The 15,596-nt window shown below is 38.7% G+C and overlaps 1 protein-coding gene and 1 pseudogene across 1 annotated transcript in view; both read left to right on the plus strand.

The window, feature by feature from the left end:
- Positions 1-15,596, plus strand: part of MCF2 (MCF.2 cell line derived transforming sequence) — a 55,892-nt gene that overhangs the window by 17,850 nt on the left and 22,446 nt on the right. Inside the window, exons 7-17 of the mRNA XM_027092451.1 lie at positions 263-382; positions 2,148-2,339; positions 3,938-4,129; positions 5,425-5,596; positions 7,107-7,154; positions 9,922-9,959; positions 11,225-11,313; positions 12,541-12,607; positions 13,251-13,366; positions 13,482-13,551; positions 15,365-15,457. Of these exons, the coding sequence (XP_026948252.1) occupies positions 263-382; positions 2,148-2,339; positions 3,938-4,129; positions 5,425-5,596; positions 7,107-7,154; positions 9,922-9,959; positions 11,225-11,313; positions 12,541-12,607; positions 13,251-13,366; positions 13,482-13,551; positions 15,365-15,457 (1,197 nt within the window). The remainder of the gene's footprint in view (positions 1-262; positions 383-2,147; positions 2,340-3,937; positions 4,130-5,424; positions 5,597-7,106; positions 7,155-9,921; positions 9,960-11,224; positions 11,314-12,540; positions 12,608-13,250; positions 13,367-13,481; positions 13,552-15,364; positions 15,458-15,596) is intronic.
- On the plus strand, positions 12,135-12,261 carry LOC113612552 (uncharacterized; annotated as a pseudogene).

Here is a 15,596-nt window from a genome sequence, read left to right on the forward strand (position 1 = left end):
CCATACCTGTCCATATACACATGCCCTTACATGTACATAGTGATCTTTTATAAATCATCAGTACACACTGACGTCTAGCAGGTTAAATTTTAACAGATTAAATTGATTTCTGTGAATAAAATAACTGAAGACATTTTCCATATGTGCGATTTTTCCATATTGATGTTCTTAATTACTAGCATTTACTACAAAACTTGATTATTAAGGGAAAATGCTTAATAATTTATATGCTTTTAAGACTTTTTCTCCCCCTTATTTTTAGCTCGTGAGTGAAGCTGAACTTCTTTTAAACCAACAAGCAGAGTTGGCAGATGTAACAGGGAATATAGCTCAAGTAAAACAAAAAATTAAAAAGTTGGAAAACTTAGATGAAAATTCTCAGGTAAGATTACATTTTAGATGTTCTCTATATTTATGGGGTATAATAGTCACATTTTGATGTTTTTTAGTAATATAAACCCTTATTATAATTAATCTCTCATAGCAACAATCTGTATAATTGGTTCAGTAATATTGGTCTATATTCTGTTTTGTTCAGTGTGGGCCTGAGTTGACTCTGCAGTTATGTTATGTAGTTGTAACTGTTGCAGGCCCACCAATAGGAACAAAAGCATAAATCATTTTGAAGAAGCTAGAAAATTGTCTATCAAGAATGCTAAACGCGGGCTTCCCTGGTGGTGCAGTGCTTGAGAGTCTGCCTGCCGATGCAGGGGACATGGGTTCATGCCCCGGTCCGGGAAGATCCCACATGCCACGGAGCGGTTGGGCCCGTGAGTCATGGCCACTGAGCCTGCGCGTCCGGAGCCTGTGCTCTGCAACGGGAGAGGCCACAGCAGTGATAGGCCCGCGTACCGCAAAAAAAAAAAAAAAAAAAAAAAAAAAGAATGCTATTTGGTATTTGAAAATGATGGAAACATAACAATATAATTCCTTAAATAACCATCATTTGATATATGCAATTGAACCAAACATAGATTCATACAGATAGATCTACTTAGCCTTACCAGTTGTCCTCATCTATACATTGGGGATGTAATGACCTACTTTTCAGAGTGATTGTGAGGATTTATTTAGATGCTGTAGATAAAACACTTAGCACAGTACCTGGGATATATGGATATATAGTAAGTACCCACAAGAGCCAGCTATCATTGTTCTGCTGGTCTTAAAGCTTGGACTCATGGCTTTAATACCCAGCACATTCTAGCCTTGCTCTCCTGTCTCGTATGTGAGAGTAAGGCCATTGTTTTTAAGGTGTGTTCTCAGCAAACAAATAGATTTATGGGTGTACCACAAGCATCTAAAAACCAAAATTGAGAGGCAGCAGTCGTGGTGCCTAGTTCTGAAATTGTGCTTGTAGATCTTTGTGATCATGGGGCAACTTACAAATCTTTATGGTATAGGAGAAGGAGAAGGCAAACTGGCTTGCAAACTAGGGAGCTTTGAATTTTTTGTTTGGTTTTGTTTTGTTTGTTTTCATTTTGTTTTGTTGTGTTTTGAATAAGTTTTAGTTTTAATTGTGGTAAAAGACACACAACATAAAATTTACCATCTCCACCATTTTGAAGTGTACAGTTCATTGAGTGTATTCACGTTGTTGTATAACAGATCTCCAGAACTTTTTCATCTTGCGCTATACTGGGTGGGGCTGGGGGACGGTCAGTAGTTGATAGAGTAGAGACTAGGCTGCTGAGATCCCTTTTGACAGGGAAACCCTGTGACGGTCACTTCATGTGTGTAAAGTACTCAGGTAGATGCTGACTAGACCTAATGGGATTTCCAAGACTGAAATGATATGAAATCCCTTAGCTTTCACTTGGCTTTTGTGTACCTCATTTGATATATGCGGTTCTGTTCTAAATCTGTACATAGCAAGAGGAACAAATCTAATCCACATTCTGGGCAGGCTGGTTAATTTTCTGTTTCTGTGACCAGAAGTGCATGAGCTTCTGATGACATCACTGCCATAACTAGTGACTGTAACTGGAGGCTTTTTTTGCAGCCAGCAGAAGTATGACAACAAACTGTATATTTGGCAATATATGTCTCTGGTTCGACCATTTATGCTTGTTTAATTGCATTCTTTTCTCCCCCTCTATTCAGAAAGAGATCATGCAGTTTTTGTTTCCCTTCTTTCTTAAAATCAGGACCTGTTAGCAAAGGCCCAGTTCGTGATACTACATGGACACAGGCTCGCAGCAAGTCACCATTACGCCCTGGATTTGATCTGCCAGAGGTGCAATGAGCTACGTTACCTTTCTGATATTTTGGTGAATGAGATCAAAACCAAACGGATACAGCTCAGCAGGACCTTTAAGATGCATAAAATCCTACAGCAGGTAGTGTCATAGGACATGGTGCATTTCTGAAAGAGAAGATACTTTTTTTTTTCCCCTGGGTCCTTCTCAGAGGCTATGGGGCTAAGGTCTGGTATAGCTTTGGAATTAAATTTGTAAGAAGTCTGAAGGACTGAGTTTGATTATGCTTGTTTACTCCGTCTACTTTGCAGTATTCAGAGCAGGTCCAGTATTGTACGAATTTTGGCCTCTGTTCTGAATATTGACGTGGTGGTGGCAGTGGCTTCCTCTATTTTGGGTCCATCTCTGTAGCCTCTGCCCTGGTGATAGTTTGCAATCAGAACACTTAAAAAAGCCCTGGGGGCATTTTGCTAAAGCCTGACACCCATTCCACATTTCATAGTTACAGCAATAACAAATTAAACAGTGATTGGAAACTATTCCTCCATGGCTTGTGGGTCTGACCCCTTTGATGATTAGGCGGTGAAGAGAAGTTGTGATCATGGCAGTGGAATGTAAAATAGGGGTGTCACTTATAGGCATCGGATCTGAATGTGAGCATTCTAATCTGTACATCTCCTTCTCTGGCAAGGAAACTTTTATCCTTGTCCTTGGCAATCATTATGCACTTATATTACACTTGATATTTTGCGAGGAGTTTCATATTTCAATTATTGATTTTGGGAAAATAACGTGCAGCTGAAGTGCTGGTGTTGAGAGAATGGTCAGACACCTGCTGCAGAATGAATTCCTCATTATGAAATGAGTACAGCACTTCCCACACTTGGCTGGGTGTCAGAAATACCTGTGGAGACACAGAGACTTGTGGTTGCCAAGGCGGAGGGGGGGTGAGGGAGGGATGGAGTGGAAGTTTCAGATTAGCAGATGCAAACTATTACATATAGGATGGATAAACAACAAGCCCCTACTGTATAGCACAGGGAACTATATTCAATATCCTGTAATAAACCATAATGGAAAAGAATATGAAAAAGAATGTATGTATATGTATAACTGAATCACATTGCTGTACAGCAGAAATTAACACAACATTATAAATCAACTATACTTCAATTAAAAAGAAAGAAGAGGGGGGCTTCCCGGGTGGCGCAGTGGTTGAGAGTCCGCCTGCCGATGCAGGGGACGCGGGTTCATGCCCTGGTCCGGGAAGATCCCACATGCCGCGGAGCAACTAAGCCTGTGCACCACAACTGCTGAGCCCGCGTGCCACAACTACTGAAGCCCACGCGCCTAGAGGCCGTGCTGTGCAACAAGAGAAGCCACTGCAATGAGAAACCCACGCACCGTAACGAAAAAGAGCAGCCCCCACTCGCTGCAACCAGAGAAAGCCCGTGCACAGCAATGAAGACAACACAGCCAAAAATAAACAAATAAATAAATAAAATTTAAAAAAAGAAGTACCTGTGGAATGCTGTAAAAATATAAATGCCTGGCTTACAGCCCAGAGCTACTGAATCAGAATTTCTGGGGGTAGAAACCGGATATCTTTTTTTTTTTTAACAGCTCTGAAAACAACTCTGATTCACAGAAGCCAGAGCTGATAAACACTCTCCTAAGGGACAAACATATTTCTTCTTTATTCATTCATGGTTTGTGCATGTGTGTGATTTGCTCACCAGGCTCACCAGTGCTGTGATGAAGGAGAGTGCCTTCTGGCTAATCAAGAAATAAATAAGTTTCAGTCTAAGAAAGATGCTCAGAAAGCCCTCCAAGACATGGAAACTTTTCTTGAAATGGCTGCACCCTTTATAAATTATGGTCCTGAAGCCCTGCAGTATGAATTTGATATGATTTTATCCCCTGAACTCAAGGTAAGAGGCTTTTGGGGGCAAGTAAACAAACTTTAAAAAACTATAATTGCACTAGTGTTGATAAGAGTTTTACTGCTTCACAGGTAACTTTATATCACGTTGCAATGACACAGTTCTCTCAAGGATTAGGGGTTGTATCAGGGCCACTGTTAGGCGTCAAAGAATCCAAAGGCTTATGTTTGCCTTGTAATGAAGAGTAATTTCCTTTCTGAATTCTGACTGCAGTATTTTTAATTTTTTAATTTATTGTTTAGTTTTATTTTTTTGGCCACACCACGCGGCACGCAGGATCTTAGTTCCCCGACCAGGGATCGAACCCGTGCCCCCTGCAGTGCAAGCGCAGAGTCTTAACCACTGGACCGCCAGGGAAGTCCCATGACTGCCTTATTTTTCAACTCTTTTCACATACTAGGAGCTCTCACATACATTTTCTTGTGCATCCTTGGACTAAGGCCCAAAACTGTCCTAGAATATTGGACCCATATCAAGAACACTCTACCCAAAACATCTTTCCTTCGTGCTGCAGTGACTACCAGCAGATGCTCTGGGGACACAGATCTGGCTTTCCTACTCAGTTTGAGGATGAAGAGATGAGGGAAGGATCTGTGTCTTCTTGGGGAAGGGGGAGCAGCAGAGGCTGGTGTTGGCAGGGTAGAGAGCTATAGGTTAGTTCAGCACCACCCTGTTGCAGCTGCCATGAAGCCCTGTCTCCACATTGTGGATAAGAGCATTTGTGATGCTATTTGCTGCTAAAATGTCTCATTGACCCTTAAGTTTGGAGCAGTATCTAAATCCATTCTTAGCTGCAGATCTGAGGGGAATACTCCAGAAGATCACAAACATGGCGATAACCAAGTGATTCTCTAGCTGCCTCAAATCATCAGTGGCTCTGAGGAACCTTTTACGACATGGTGAACTATAGAATGTCCTGCAGGCTAAAATATAACAAACTACCGTGATAATGCTTAACCTGGTGGCTTTCTCGTACCAAACACGCCTTCTTTTCAGGCCTTGATCCCCTTTCACCCAATGAAGGGTAAATCACTTTATGCAGTGACCTATTTCATGACTGCTTGATAAATTTCTTCTTCAAGTTGTTTTGGCTGAGACCTTCTGGTTTTATAACCATGTGAAATAATGCATTAATCTGTTTCCCATTACTTTCCTAAATTTCTTCTAGTTATATATTAAACTCTATATTAATTTTTTATCTGTCTGAGTCTGAGAAATGTAATAGGATTTGTAATGACCCCCATTTCAGAAACTATTTCATAGAATTCTTATGCAACCTGCAGGTTCAAATGCAGACCATACAACTCAAGCTTGAAAACCTCCGAAGTATATTTGAGAACCAACAAGCCGGTTTCAGAAACCTGACTGATAAGCACGTGAGGCCAATTCCATCTGTAGTACCTGCTTCTGACAGTTTGATCAGATCTAGAGAACCATTTTTTTCACCTGAACAAGGTAGAGTATCTTACATTCCCCTTTTCTATCTCTTCTTTCCCTGCTATTGTTTACTTTGTTACTCTTGATGTAAATACTGAACTCATTCTTCAGTCCCGAGAAACTGAAATTTTATTTTTAGCGTCCTTGGTCATGTACAGATTACATTGCACAAGGCAGGAGTTGTGATAGAGATTATCGTACAATAATTAAACATAGTAGTAGTATAGTATAGTACAGGATGGTGCACATCTGGACTGAATTGCCCAGTGTTGCAATGAATATGAACATTATACTAGCATCAAACTCACCCTTTTCTTCAGCAGGTAGAGGAAAGCATATGAAACTGGTATATACACGCATGTATTTACCACTTTTCGGGATAAACTATCACTTGGTTCTTATTAGCTTCTAGTAAGTGAATGATAAGATAGATAGATAGATAATCGAATGAATTGCCTTTTCTAAATGGGCACAGGTAAATTGAGTAGTTTCACTGGTAATTAACTGTTACAAAGTTCGTTTACTCGTTTTAATCTTTGTAGAGTAGTGTTAAACAGGTAATATCCATTTCTGTTTTCTACGTTCTATGGGATAAAAAAAATTATCCTCACTGTGATGTTGAGCTACTGTGGAAATAAGATGACTATTGCCCCAAGGTTTTTCTTGAGCTGCCTCTGGGGCCTCTTAGGGGAAAGAAATTTGGCCTTTGGGGCCCTAAGTTAGTTGAGTGGGTGAACATGGGACTAAATTCGGTCTCTTTGATCTGAGAGAATCAGAGACTTCATTAATGATGGGAACTGCTTTGAAAATCAGAGAAAGCCTGAGCCAGGCATAATGAATATAAAAATCCAGCTCAGCCCCAGCATGGATCAGATTAAAACGAGGTGATGAAAGCAGATAACTAGGCTAAGATGATGAAAGTTATATAGTTAATAGTTATTAAATATAAAAATATACTCACAAGTCAAACCATGAACAATGCCATAAATAAATTATACTAAGAAGATACTGGGAAAAAGAATAAAAAGAACAAACAACCAATAGGGCATAAAAACCAACAGCTATGAGAATAAAAATAGAATAGGTTGATATTCCTGAACAGAAGACAGAGCTCAGATTTCTGGCTCCATTCATGGGTTATGTGACCTTGGGCAGTTCACTTAACCTCCTTTGTTGGTTTTGCCTTGGTTTCCTTGTCTGTAAAATAGGAGCAATAATACCTACCGATTTCAAAGTGTTGTTGTGAAGACAAAGTGGAAAAAAATTGTAGAATATAAAAAAATACTCAATAAACTAGACTATTCTTTCCCTCATGACTAAGGCCTCTTGCTTTATGGTCTTCCAAAAGCTCAACTCCTCTGAAGGCGTTCCGAAAGCGGCATGCCTCAGGTTGAGAAATAGAGCTCTGAAAAGACTGCCTAAGACCCACTCAAGGCCTTAGTCACTAAAAGTACATTTTGTTTTGTGTTGTTTCATTTTTTTTCTTTCTGATATTCTTATTTAATGGCGTTACACTTTCTTTCTGCAGTGGGAGTTGGATACTCTTTCTTTCAAGCATGTAAACTTTTTTCAAAAGGTACCCATCTTTATTACTTTTCATCAGTACATTTTCTGAGTTTGTGTACGTGTGAAAAACCAGTTTGGCATCTAAAACCAGCAGCAGTTCATTCTTGCATTCTGCCTAGGATTAACTTTCTCCTTTTTTTCATAATAAAATTACCTTGGAAAAAAACTATATAAAAAGTAGATTATTCCCTTTCATCAAATGACCACTCATAAGACGGAAACAATTGGCCACGTTAAAATAAATCAAGCTTGCTTTCATTGTAGAGACTCTCTGTCACCCAGAATAAAACTATTTGTTGGGAGTAGCTTGAATTTGCCTCGGTTTAGAACTGCCTAATGTATTTATAAGGAAGAAGGCAGCTTACTGAATAAATGACATGGATGGATAAATGATTTTATCTGTTATCCATCATGGTTTCTAAATTAAATCAGAGCATTATTTATGCTACAAACACTGTTCATTTTACCTAATTGGTCTGTGAGTAGTGGGGATTCTAACAATCAGTTCCAAATAACTCTTCAAGACTTTTAATTGCTAAGCCAAATATATAAGATTTGGTAAAAAAAAAAAGATTTGGTCAAATCAAGGCATAAGTGTTAATTTTTTATAAAATAAGTCAAACTGTTTTTTTGTTGTTTTTGTTTGTTTATTTTCATTAATTTGCATCAAATAGAATCTTGTATCTAACACAGTGCCTGGCACCTAGCAAGATGTGGTAACTATTTGCTGAATTAACATTTCATACAGAGGGAAGTTATGGAAGAACATTGTGTGCGAGGGGTAAGATGTGGTTTGAGCTCCCAAATCTGTAGCTGTAGTCTAGATCTTTCTCCTAAACTTCAGAGTCTCCGCTTCCAATTTGCCTCCTTGAATTTCCTACTGGCAGCTCAGTCTCAGCGAACCCCAAAACTGATGCCATTTCTCCTGCTCCCCTTTCTCACTCACTCCTGACCTCTAATCAGTCCAAAAGACCCACTTGTTTCCATCCGCCCTGCTAGCCCTCACTGCCACTTCCGGAATCCAGCCTAACAACCATCTGTTGCCTTGGCAACTACAACAGGCTCCCTGTTTCCCACTTTCTTTTCTTAAATGCCCCTAGTTGTCTTGCCTTTTGGACTTTACACCTACTGTTCTCTCCTACTCTGCCATCAGATTTCCTATCTCTAGGCCTCTTCCTTCAGGTAAGCTTTTCCTTCCTGCCTCTCCTCCTCCCCTGCACCCCAGTTCGGTCAGGTGTTCATGCCATGGCATAAAAAGCCCCTCTTCATTTCTTCTCAGCTTTAGCGTCATTGCCTGTTTCCTGTCTCTCTTGCTAGACCGTAAGCTCTGTCAGAGCAGGGACTGTGTGCAGTTCACGTTTGTATGCCCAGCACCAGACACAAAGCTTAGCAGAGAGTATAGGTGCTTAAGAATTATATATATATATATATATATATATATATATATATATGTATATATATATACATATATATAGTCATATTGTTAAAAGAATGAATACATCTACCTTGCTTTTCAGAAAAAGGTGCATTCTTCATAAGTTGTGTATATATTCCTTTTTCATCTCTTAATGTATTTGCAAAGAATTAATTAGTAAAGCTAATAAGTAAAGCTCCCTAAGTTTCCTTTATAAGTATCTTTGGATGTCTGTATATCAAGTTTCTTTAAAGTGATGGGTATCAGTATTTATTGAGAAATTGATTTTATATGGTAATTGCCACTAAGTCTAATTTATATTTATCTATTTACATATATATCGTGTAAAGGTAAATATTCCCATATAGAATATATTTTTAAGTAAATGAAAGTGAAGGATAAGATTTAGAGAACTTAACAACAGAGTCTTTCCCTGAGCGGGCCTTGTCATGGCTCCCACCAAGGAGGAAAGGACAAAAAGTCTATTCCTTCCAGCAGCCCTGAGAATTAGGAGCCTAAACGGCCTTGTCTTTTTTTTTTTTTTTTTTTGCGGTACGCGGGCCTCTCACTGCTGTGGCCTCTCCCGTTGCGGAGCACAGGCTCCGGACGCGCAGGCTCAGAGGCCATGGCTCACGGGTAGCCACTCCGCGGCATGTGGGATCTTCCCGGACCGGGGCACGAACCCGTGTCCCCTGCATCGGCAGGTGGACTCTCAACCACTGCGCCACCAGGGAAGCCCAGAAATGTTTTATATAGTGGTTAGAAACACGGATTCTGATAGTAGACTTTATGGATTTGGGTACCACTTTTGCTTCTTGGACAAGATATTAAGCTTAGTCACCTATAAAATGGGGATAGAAGTAGTACTTATTGCTCGGGGTCGATTTGAGGGTTAAAAAAGAAAATGCACGTGTAGGGCTTAGAATAGTGCCTGGCATGTAGTAAGTGCCAAATAAATGTCAGAGGCTATAATTGTTAGTTAAATTGAGATTTTTTTTCCGAAATTCTTTTTGATTCAGTTAATCAGTGAGCTACCATCTGATTAAATGCTTATGTTATCGGAATGAACACTAAACCTGCGAATAATCATGGGTACTAACACCTAGCTTCGTGCTTGCTCGGCAATCCAGCAAATGTTTGATGAATGAGAGAATGGGTGAATACATAGCAAAACATGCTCTGTAAGAAGTTGAAATCATATAGATAAGTCTAACTAATCATCTGTTATGTATAGTGTGATTTAAAAGTACTAATATAAACATGATGGAACATTAATGTCTCTGTAACACACATGCACGTATTTTTATGAAAAGTGTTGATTTTAATTCTCGTTTGAAATTCTTCTTTCATATTTCTCTACCAGGGAGGAAGACTTGGAGACAAAATCAGAGCAACATAAAAGTAAATATCATTAATTAATTCAAAGTTGGCCTTATTGCTGTAGTTGCAGAATTGGGATAGGGACTAAAACCATATTTTTTCATTCACTAAACCAATATTGTGCATTTGAAAGCCAACTTCATCGAAAAGAAAAAGCTGCTGTTGCATTGTGTCTAATTGCAGTACTGGCGTAGCCCCAGATATATGAGCAGTTTCTCAGGTCTTGGCTGAAGTTCAGAATAATTGCTGTAGAACATCTCACATAAGTTCCAGCTTCTCATTCCTGCCCCCACCTCAATTCACCTAAACAATTGTTGCATCTTCTTACAAAAGGAGATTTCTTTCCTAAGTGATTCCAGTCCTGCAAGTACGAAACATGGACAAAGGACAGATTCTAATGGACCATCCCCTTGGCTCAAAACAGACATCTATCCATTTCTTGATAGATTTAAGATTCCTTCTCAGTTAGCCATGATATTCTGGTATCTGCAGAGAGTAGCCTCCTCAAAACTGCAGCACCCTACGTTTTCTTTGTGTGTTCTTTTTTAAAAATAATTAATTAATTAATTTTGGGCTGCATTGGGTCTTCGTTGCTGTGCGCGGGCTTTCTCTAGTTGCGGAGAGCGGGGGCTACTCGTTGTTGCGGTGTGAAGGCTTCTCATTGTAGTGGCTGCTCTTGCTGCGGAGCACGGGCTCTAGGCGCGCCGGCTTCAGTAGTTGCAGCACGTGGGCTCAGTAGTTGTGGCTCACGGGCTCTAGAGTGCAGGCTCAGTAGCTGTGGCATGCGGGCTTAGTTGCTCCGAGGCACGTGGGACCTTCCCGGACCAGAGATTGAACCCGTATCCCCTGCATTGGCAGGCGGATTCTTAACCACTGCACCACCAGGGAAATCCCGGCATGTGGGATCTTAGTTCCTCAACCAGGGGTCGAACCTGTGCCCCCTGCAGTGGAAACACGGAGTCTTAGCCACTGGACCGCCAGGGATGTCCCAGTACAATCAACTTTTTATGAATTAACCTCATTTTCCCGAAGTGCCAAAGCAATGAAACATTACTTAACATATAAAGTAAATGGTAATGAATATCTTAAATCTGTCCTCTTAGGCAACTAAAATACTTTTTTTTAACTAGTACATATCAAAGTTATTTCTGAAAAAATCATACTCATAGTGTTACTTTTCAGTTTATCTATACAGTTAGAACGTAGAAAACTTAATTTGAGCTAGAGTTCCATGAAAAAGAACTATACCTACGTAGATGCTAATTTCACTTTTATTTTCATTTCAGATTGAAGTGGTGCATGATTGTCAGGAGAAGAGAAGTTCTGCTCAGTCCTCCAGTTTGGACAATGACAATAGCCTGGATATTTTAAAGAAGTATCTTTTATTTATTAACATACACCCATATATATACATCTACCAGTAGGAGGCTCTGATTCAGTGTTCAAGGCAAATGTGCTTAGAATTTTGAGTTCACAGAATGGGGTTCTACTGGATGTGATGAGAAGTATACTAGAGAAGGAGTCAGAAGTCCTGGATTTAGGCCTGGCCAACCTATATTCTGTTTATGTGACTTGAAAATTAACCAGATCTTTTCAGAATCTTAGTCTCCTCTTTTATGAAAGAGGTGAGAGTGAATGGGTCAGTGTTTCAAAAACTACAAAGGATTATGTAGATATACAATGTGATTTTATAGGTGCTAATAAAAATCATTGTTTTGTTCACTTTTATATTATTATGTTACTATTCCACACATATGAATATTCACATTTTAAACTTTATATCACAGACTTTTGAGTAAGTAACCAGTATTTTGGAGCAAGTTATGTATATAGTCAAAGATTGTTAAATGTTAATTCTTAGAAGTGTAAAAATTTAAAAGAAGCCAAGGATAGAAGTTAAATTAAATGGGTAACTTATATTGGGGAGTGAGGAAATAAATTTTAAATATGATGTCAATTAGAAATCACATTGGAAGGAAAATGTGTTTTATTTTAAAAAGACAGTAAAAAAATTACTACAGAAACTTAAGTATGATCTATATTTGAGAAAACCAGTATAATCATGTCTTGGAGAATTTCAGAACATTACTGGGAAAAAAAGGAAAAATTGTGCCTAAAATGCTAATATTATTTTTTTCTGAGCAAGAGAGAGGGAACTATAGCGCAGAAACTGTGCTGTTCAGAAAAGTATTCCCAGCTTTTGCGCAGTGGCAGTATCATAGCCAATGAGGTTTATTCGAGGCGCGATTATTGCTAATTGAAAAAAGTATTCCCCAGATTTTTAGGAATAGATTTTGTGAATTTTTAGTAAATGATTCTTAAGCTTAGTGAGTTAGAAATAAGATGGGGTTTTTTTCTCTTTAAAAATAACTCCTGAGCCCCACTCCTCTTTTTTAAAAAAAATTTTTAAGAGTCTTGTGCGTAGTACTTACTCTAGAAACCATAGAATTAATTTTATATTTTGATGATAAAACCAAACCATTGGTAGTTCCCCTGCATTATGAATTTTCATCTTTGACAATTTATAATGATAATAAGTGAAATGTTGCAATACAATTCTAAAGCCATAAAATAACTGACAAACGTGGTCCTTTCATTTTAGCCACGTCCTAAATGAGCTGGTACAGACAGAGAAGGTGTATGTTCGGGAACTATTTGCTGTTTTGTTGGTAAGTGACTCAGATCGTATTTTCCTGTCTTTTAGGAAGTGCTTCGGGCAGACTTCTCTTTTTGTCTCCTTCCTTGATTGTTAAATGTGCATATTCAGGTTCTCCCTCAGCAGTGAGAATTGTGGGTTCAGAATTTGTTACAGAACAGATAAGCTGTTCCCTTAGGAATACAGCAGATTGTTATCATTATTCCCAGGGTGCTCTTTAGAGATTGTGATGTAAAGCGTTAAGTATGGGAGAAAAACATTCTCTTGATACAAATGTCATAATATTAATTTGGTCTGAAAAAAACTAAACAATTATTGCCTGTTTAAGGAGAAGTTAATGACCTGTAATATCATTTTTCATACCTGGTTTCTATTTTGTCTCTATTTTGTTTTCCTATAAGCTACCCTGAAGGCCAAAGAGCTGTCACTTTATTCTACCCATTGAGTAGAAAACCTTGACTTCCTTGTTCTACTATCTAAAATAATAATAATAATAATAGTGGATAACTTTGGGAACTAGAAAATTTGAATGTTAAAATTTAAACAGCTTTACCCATTAATCCCATATATGTTCTGCTATACCTATATCTTTGGTGGCCCAATCAAATGTTGATGTAAATATTTTTTAAATGAATAAATGTATTTATTTTGGGTAGGGCTATAGAGAGGAGATGGATAATCCAGAGATGTTTGACCTTATACCACCTCTCCTGAGAAATAAAAAGGATGTTCTCTTTGGAAATATGGCAGAAATATATGAATTCCATAGCAAGTATGTAATTGCTGAATTGAATTTTCTTTTTCGTGATTTTTATTTAAAAGGTTATTGATCAATGTAGCGTATTTCACACAAAATCATATCATTTTTTTCTTTGAAATTTTTACAGCATTTTCATGAGCAGTCTGGAAGATTGCGTTGTTGCTCCAGAAAGAGTGGGACCTTGTTTCCTGGAAAGGGTTAGTTCAATGATTATTTCAAAATAGATAAATATAGGCCACCAAAAGAGCAGGTCATTTTACAGATTTAGAGACAAGGTAGGCATTATTTTTTATGTCTTTATGTTTTTGGAGGAAACACATCACTCCAGCAAGTATTTGAGGCTAAACCAAGTTTTGTTACAGGAATGGGGTATTCGAACGTGCAAGTGGCCATTGTGTTCTGTGGTATCAAATGCTACAATGGCTCAGCTTGTGTCCACTGACCCCTGGGTGATCCCAGGAGTCCAAGGACCATCCTGGCTGTGAAGATGGGAGATTTGGGATCATCTCAGCACAACCATTCTTGGCTTGGTTAATTTTTAGCCTAAGAGATGCCTTGATATTCCCCTCTAATACACGTGAAGTCTTTGAATCAAATGGAGTCTGGCTTTCAGACACCAAGGCATCTATCACAGGAACTTTGCAAAATGGGGAGCTGTGTGTTCCTTTTATTCTACAAGATCATTCAGGGAGGCTCATTTCTCTACGTCCTAAGAGTGTACTTAGTACAATTGACTTCCCAGGCTTTGTAATCATACTCTCTTCCATTAGAGTTTTCTCTCACAATGTTCTCTGCTTATCTAGTTCCTCCTCTTCTTGAAAGATCAGTTTTGTCTTGATTTGAGAGTCAGTTTGATAGAGGTGATCACTGAAAGCTTCCAAGGAGATATCTTGTCTCAGAAAGCGTTTATGGCATGAGAAAATAATAAGGATAAGGCAGAACCTTTCTCAACATATCCAAACTTCAAACGCGTTTAAATCATGGCCAAATTCCTCCCCAACTTCCCCAAGCAACAACAACCTCTCTTTCCTTTGAACTGTAGTACTTAATGTCTGTGCTACTCATTGGGAATTTTACATTACTACGCATCTTTACACATATTCATGAAATCTGCTCCAACTAGATGGAAAGCTCATTGAGGCAGGGTCCATATCCCATGTATTTTTGTATCTCTAATAAGGTCAGCATGGTTCTTGGCAATCAGTAGGGGTTTAATAAGTGCCTGTTGGTCTGTTCATTCATTCAACAGCCATCTACTGAATACCTACTCTGTGCCAAGCACTTTACTAGGCAATGCGGAATACCAAGACCATCCGCATAGAAAGACAGGGAATCCATTGTGTACAGTGTGAGATGTGGTATATTAGAGATATACAAAGGGTCCTATAGGAGCCAAGAAGAGGTGCATCTGATATTGACTGGAGGTATAAATGATGGTTGTGTAGAAGAGATGACTCATGAGATGAATGCTAATGAGTGAGTAGGAGGTAGCCCATTACATGTGGGTCAAATAAAGATGATTCCAGGGAGAGAGAATAGCATGGGCAGATGCCTTGCAGTGTTATGGTACAATGATGATGCTCCGAGGGACCAAAGACCTCGGGAGTTACTATAAGTTCATTCACTAGGGAGTCGAGAGACTGAAAGCATAGAAGGAGCATATTTCTTGGTATCCTGTTACCTCATAGTAATGAAAAAAGTAGTCTGTTTTCATAGTTCATTCAAAGAAGACTTTTCTGCCTCTGACTTTCCTTTTCTCCCTCTAACTCTTAAACTTGGTAAATGGAAGTTATGAAATTCCTTGGATAATTATGTGTCCCTGTACCTGGTCTGATGGGCATGCTGTTCTTGGAATATAAAAAGGGCTTCTGACCAGCTGCCAGTGTGACAGGCCCTTTAGGCCACATTCCCTGTGATGCTTGGCCATACTAACCCTTGCTCAGGCTTCCTTGATAAGAAAAGTACATGCTCACAAATTGCTAATACCCTTGAATTTTCTTTTTATCACAGAAAGATGATTTTCAAATGTATGCAAAATATTGTCAGAATAAGCCCAAGTCAGAGGCAATTTGGAAGAAGTATTCAGAATGCGCCTTTTTCCAGGTATAGTAATTGTTCAGGTATTGGATGTACTCTCTGTGGAAGATACTGGGATATTTCTTATTTATAAATTCATTTTCTGCTTTAAGTAAGTTATATATATATATATATATATATATATATATATATATATATATATATA

Source organism: Aethalodelphis obliquidens, unplaced genomic scaffold (assembly GCF_003676395.1).
Source record: "Aethalodelphis obliquidens isolate GAN/ISIS:26980383/991018 unplaced genomic scaffold, ASM367639v1 scaffold78, whole genome shotgun sequence".
Lineage (NCBI taxonomy): Eukaryota > Metazoa > Chordata > Mammalia > Artiodactyla > Delphinidae > Aethalodelphis > Aethalodelphis obliquidens.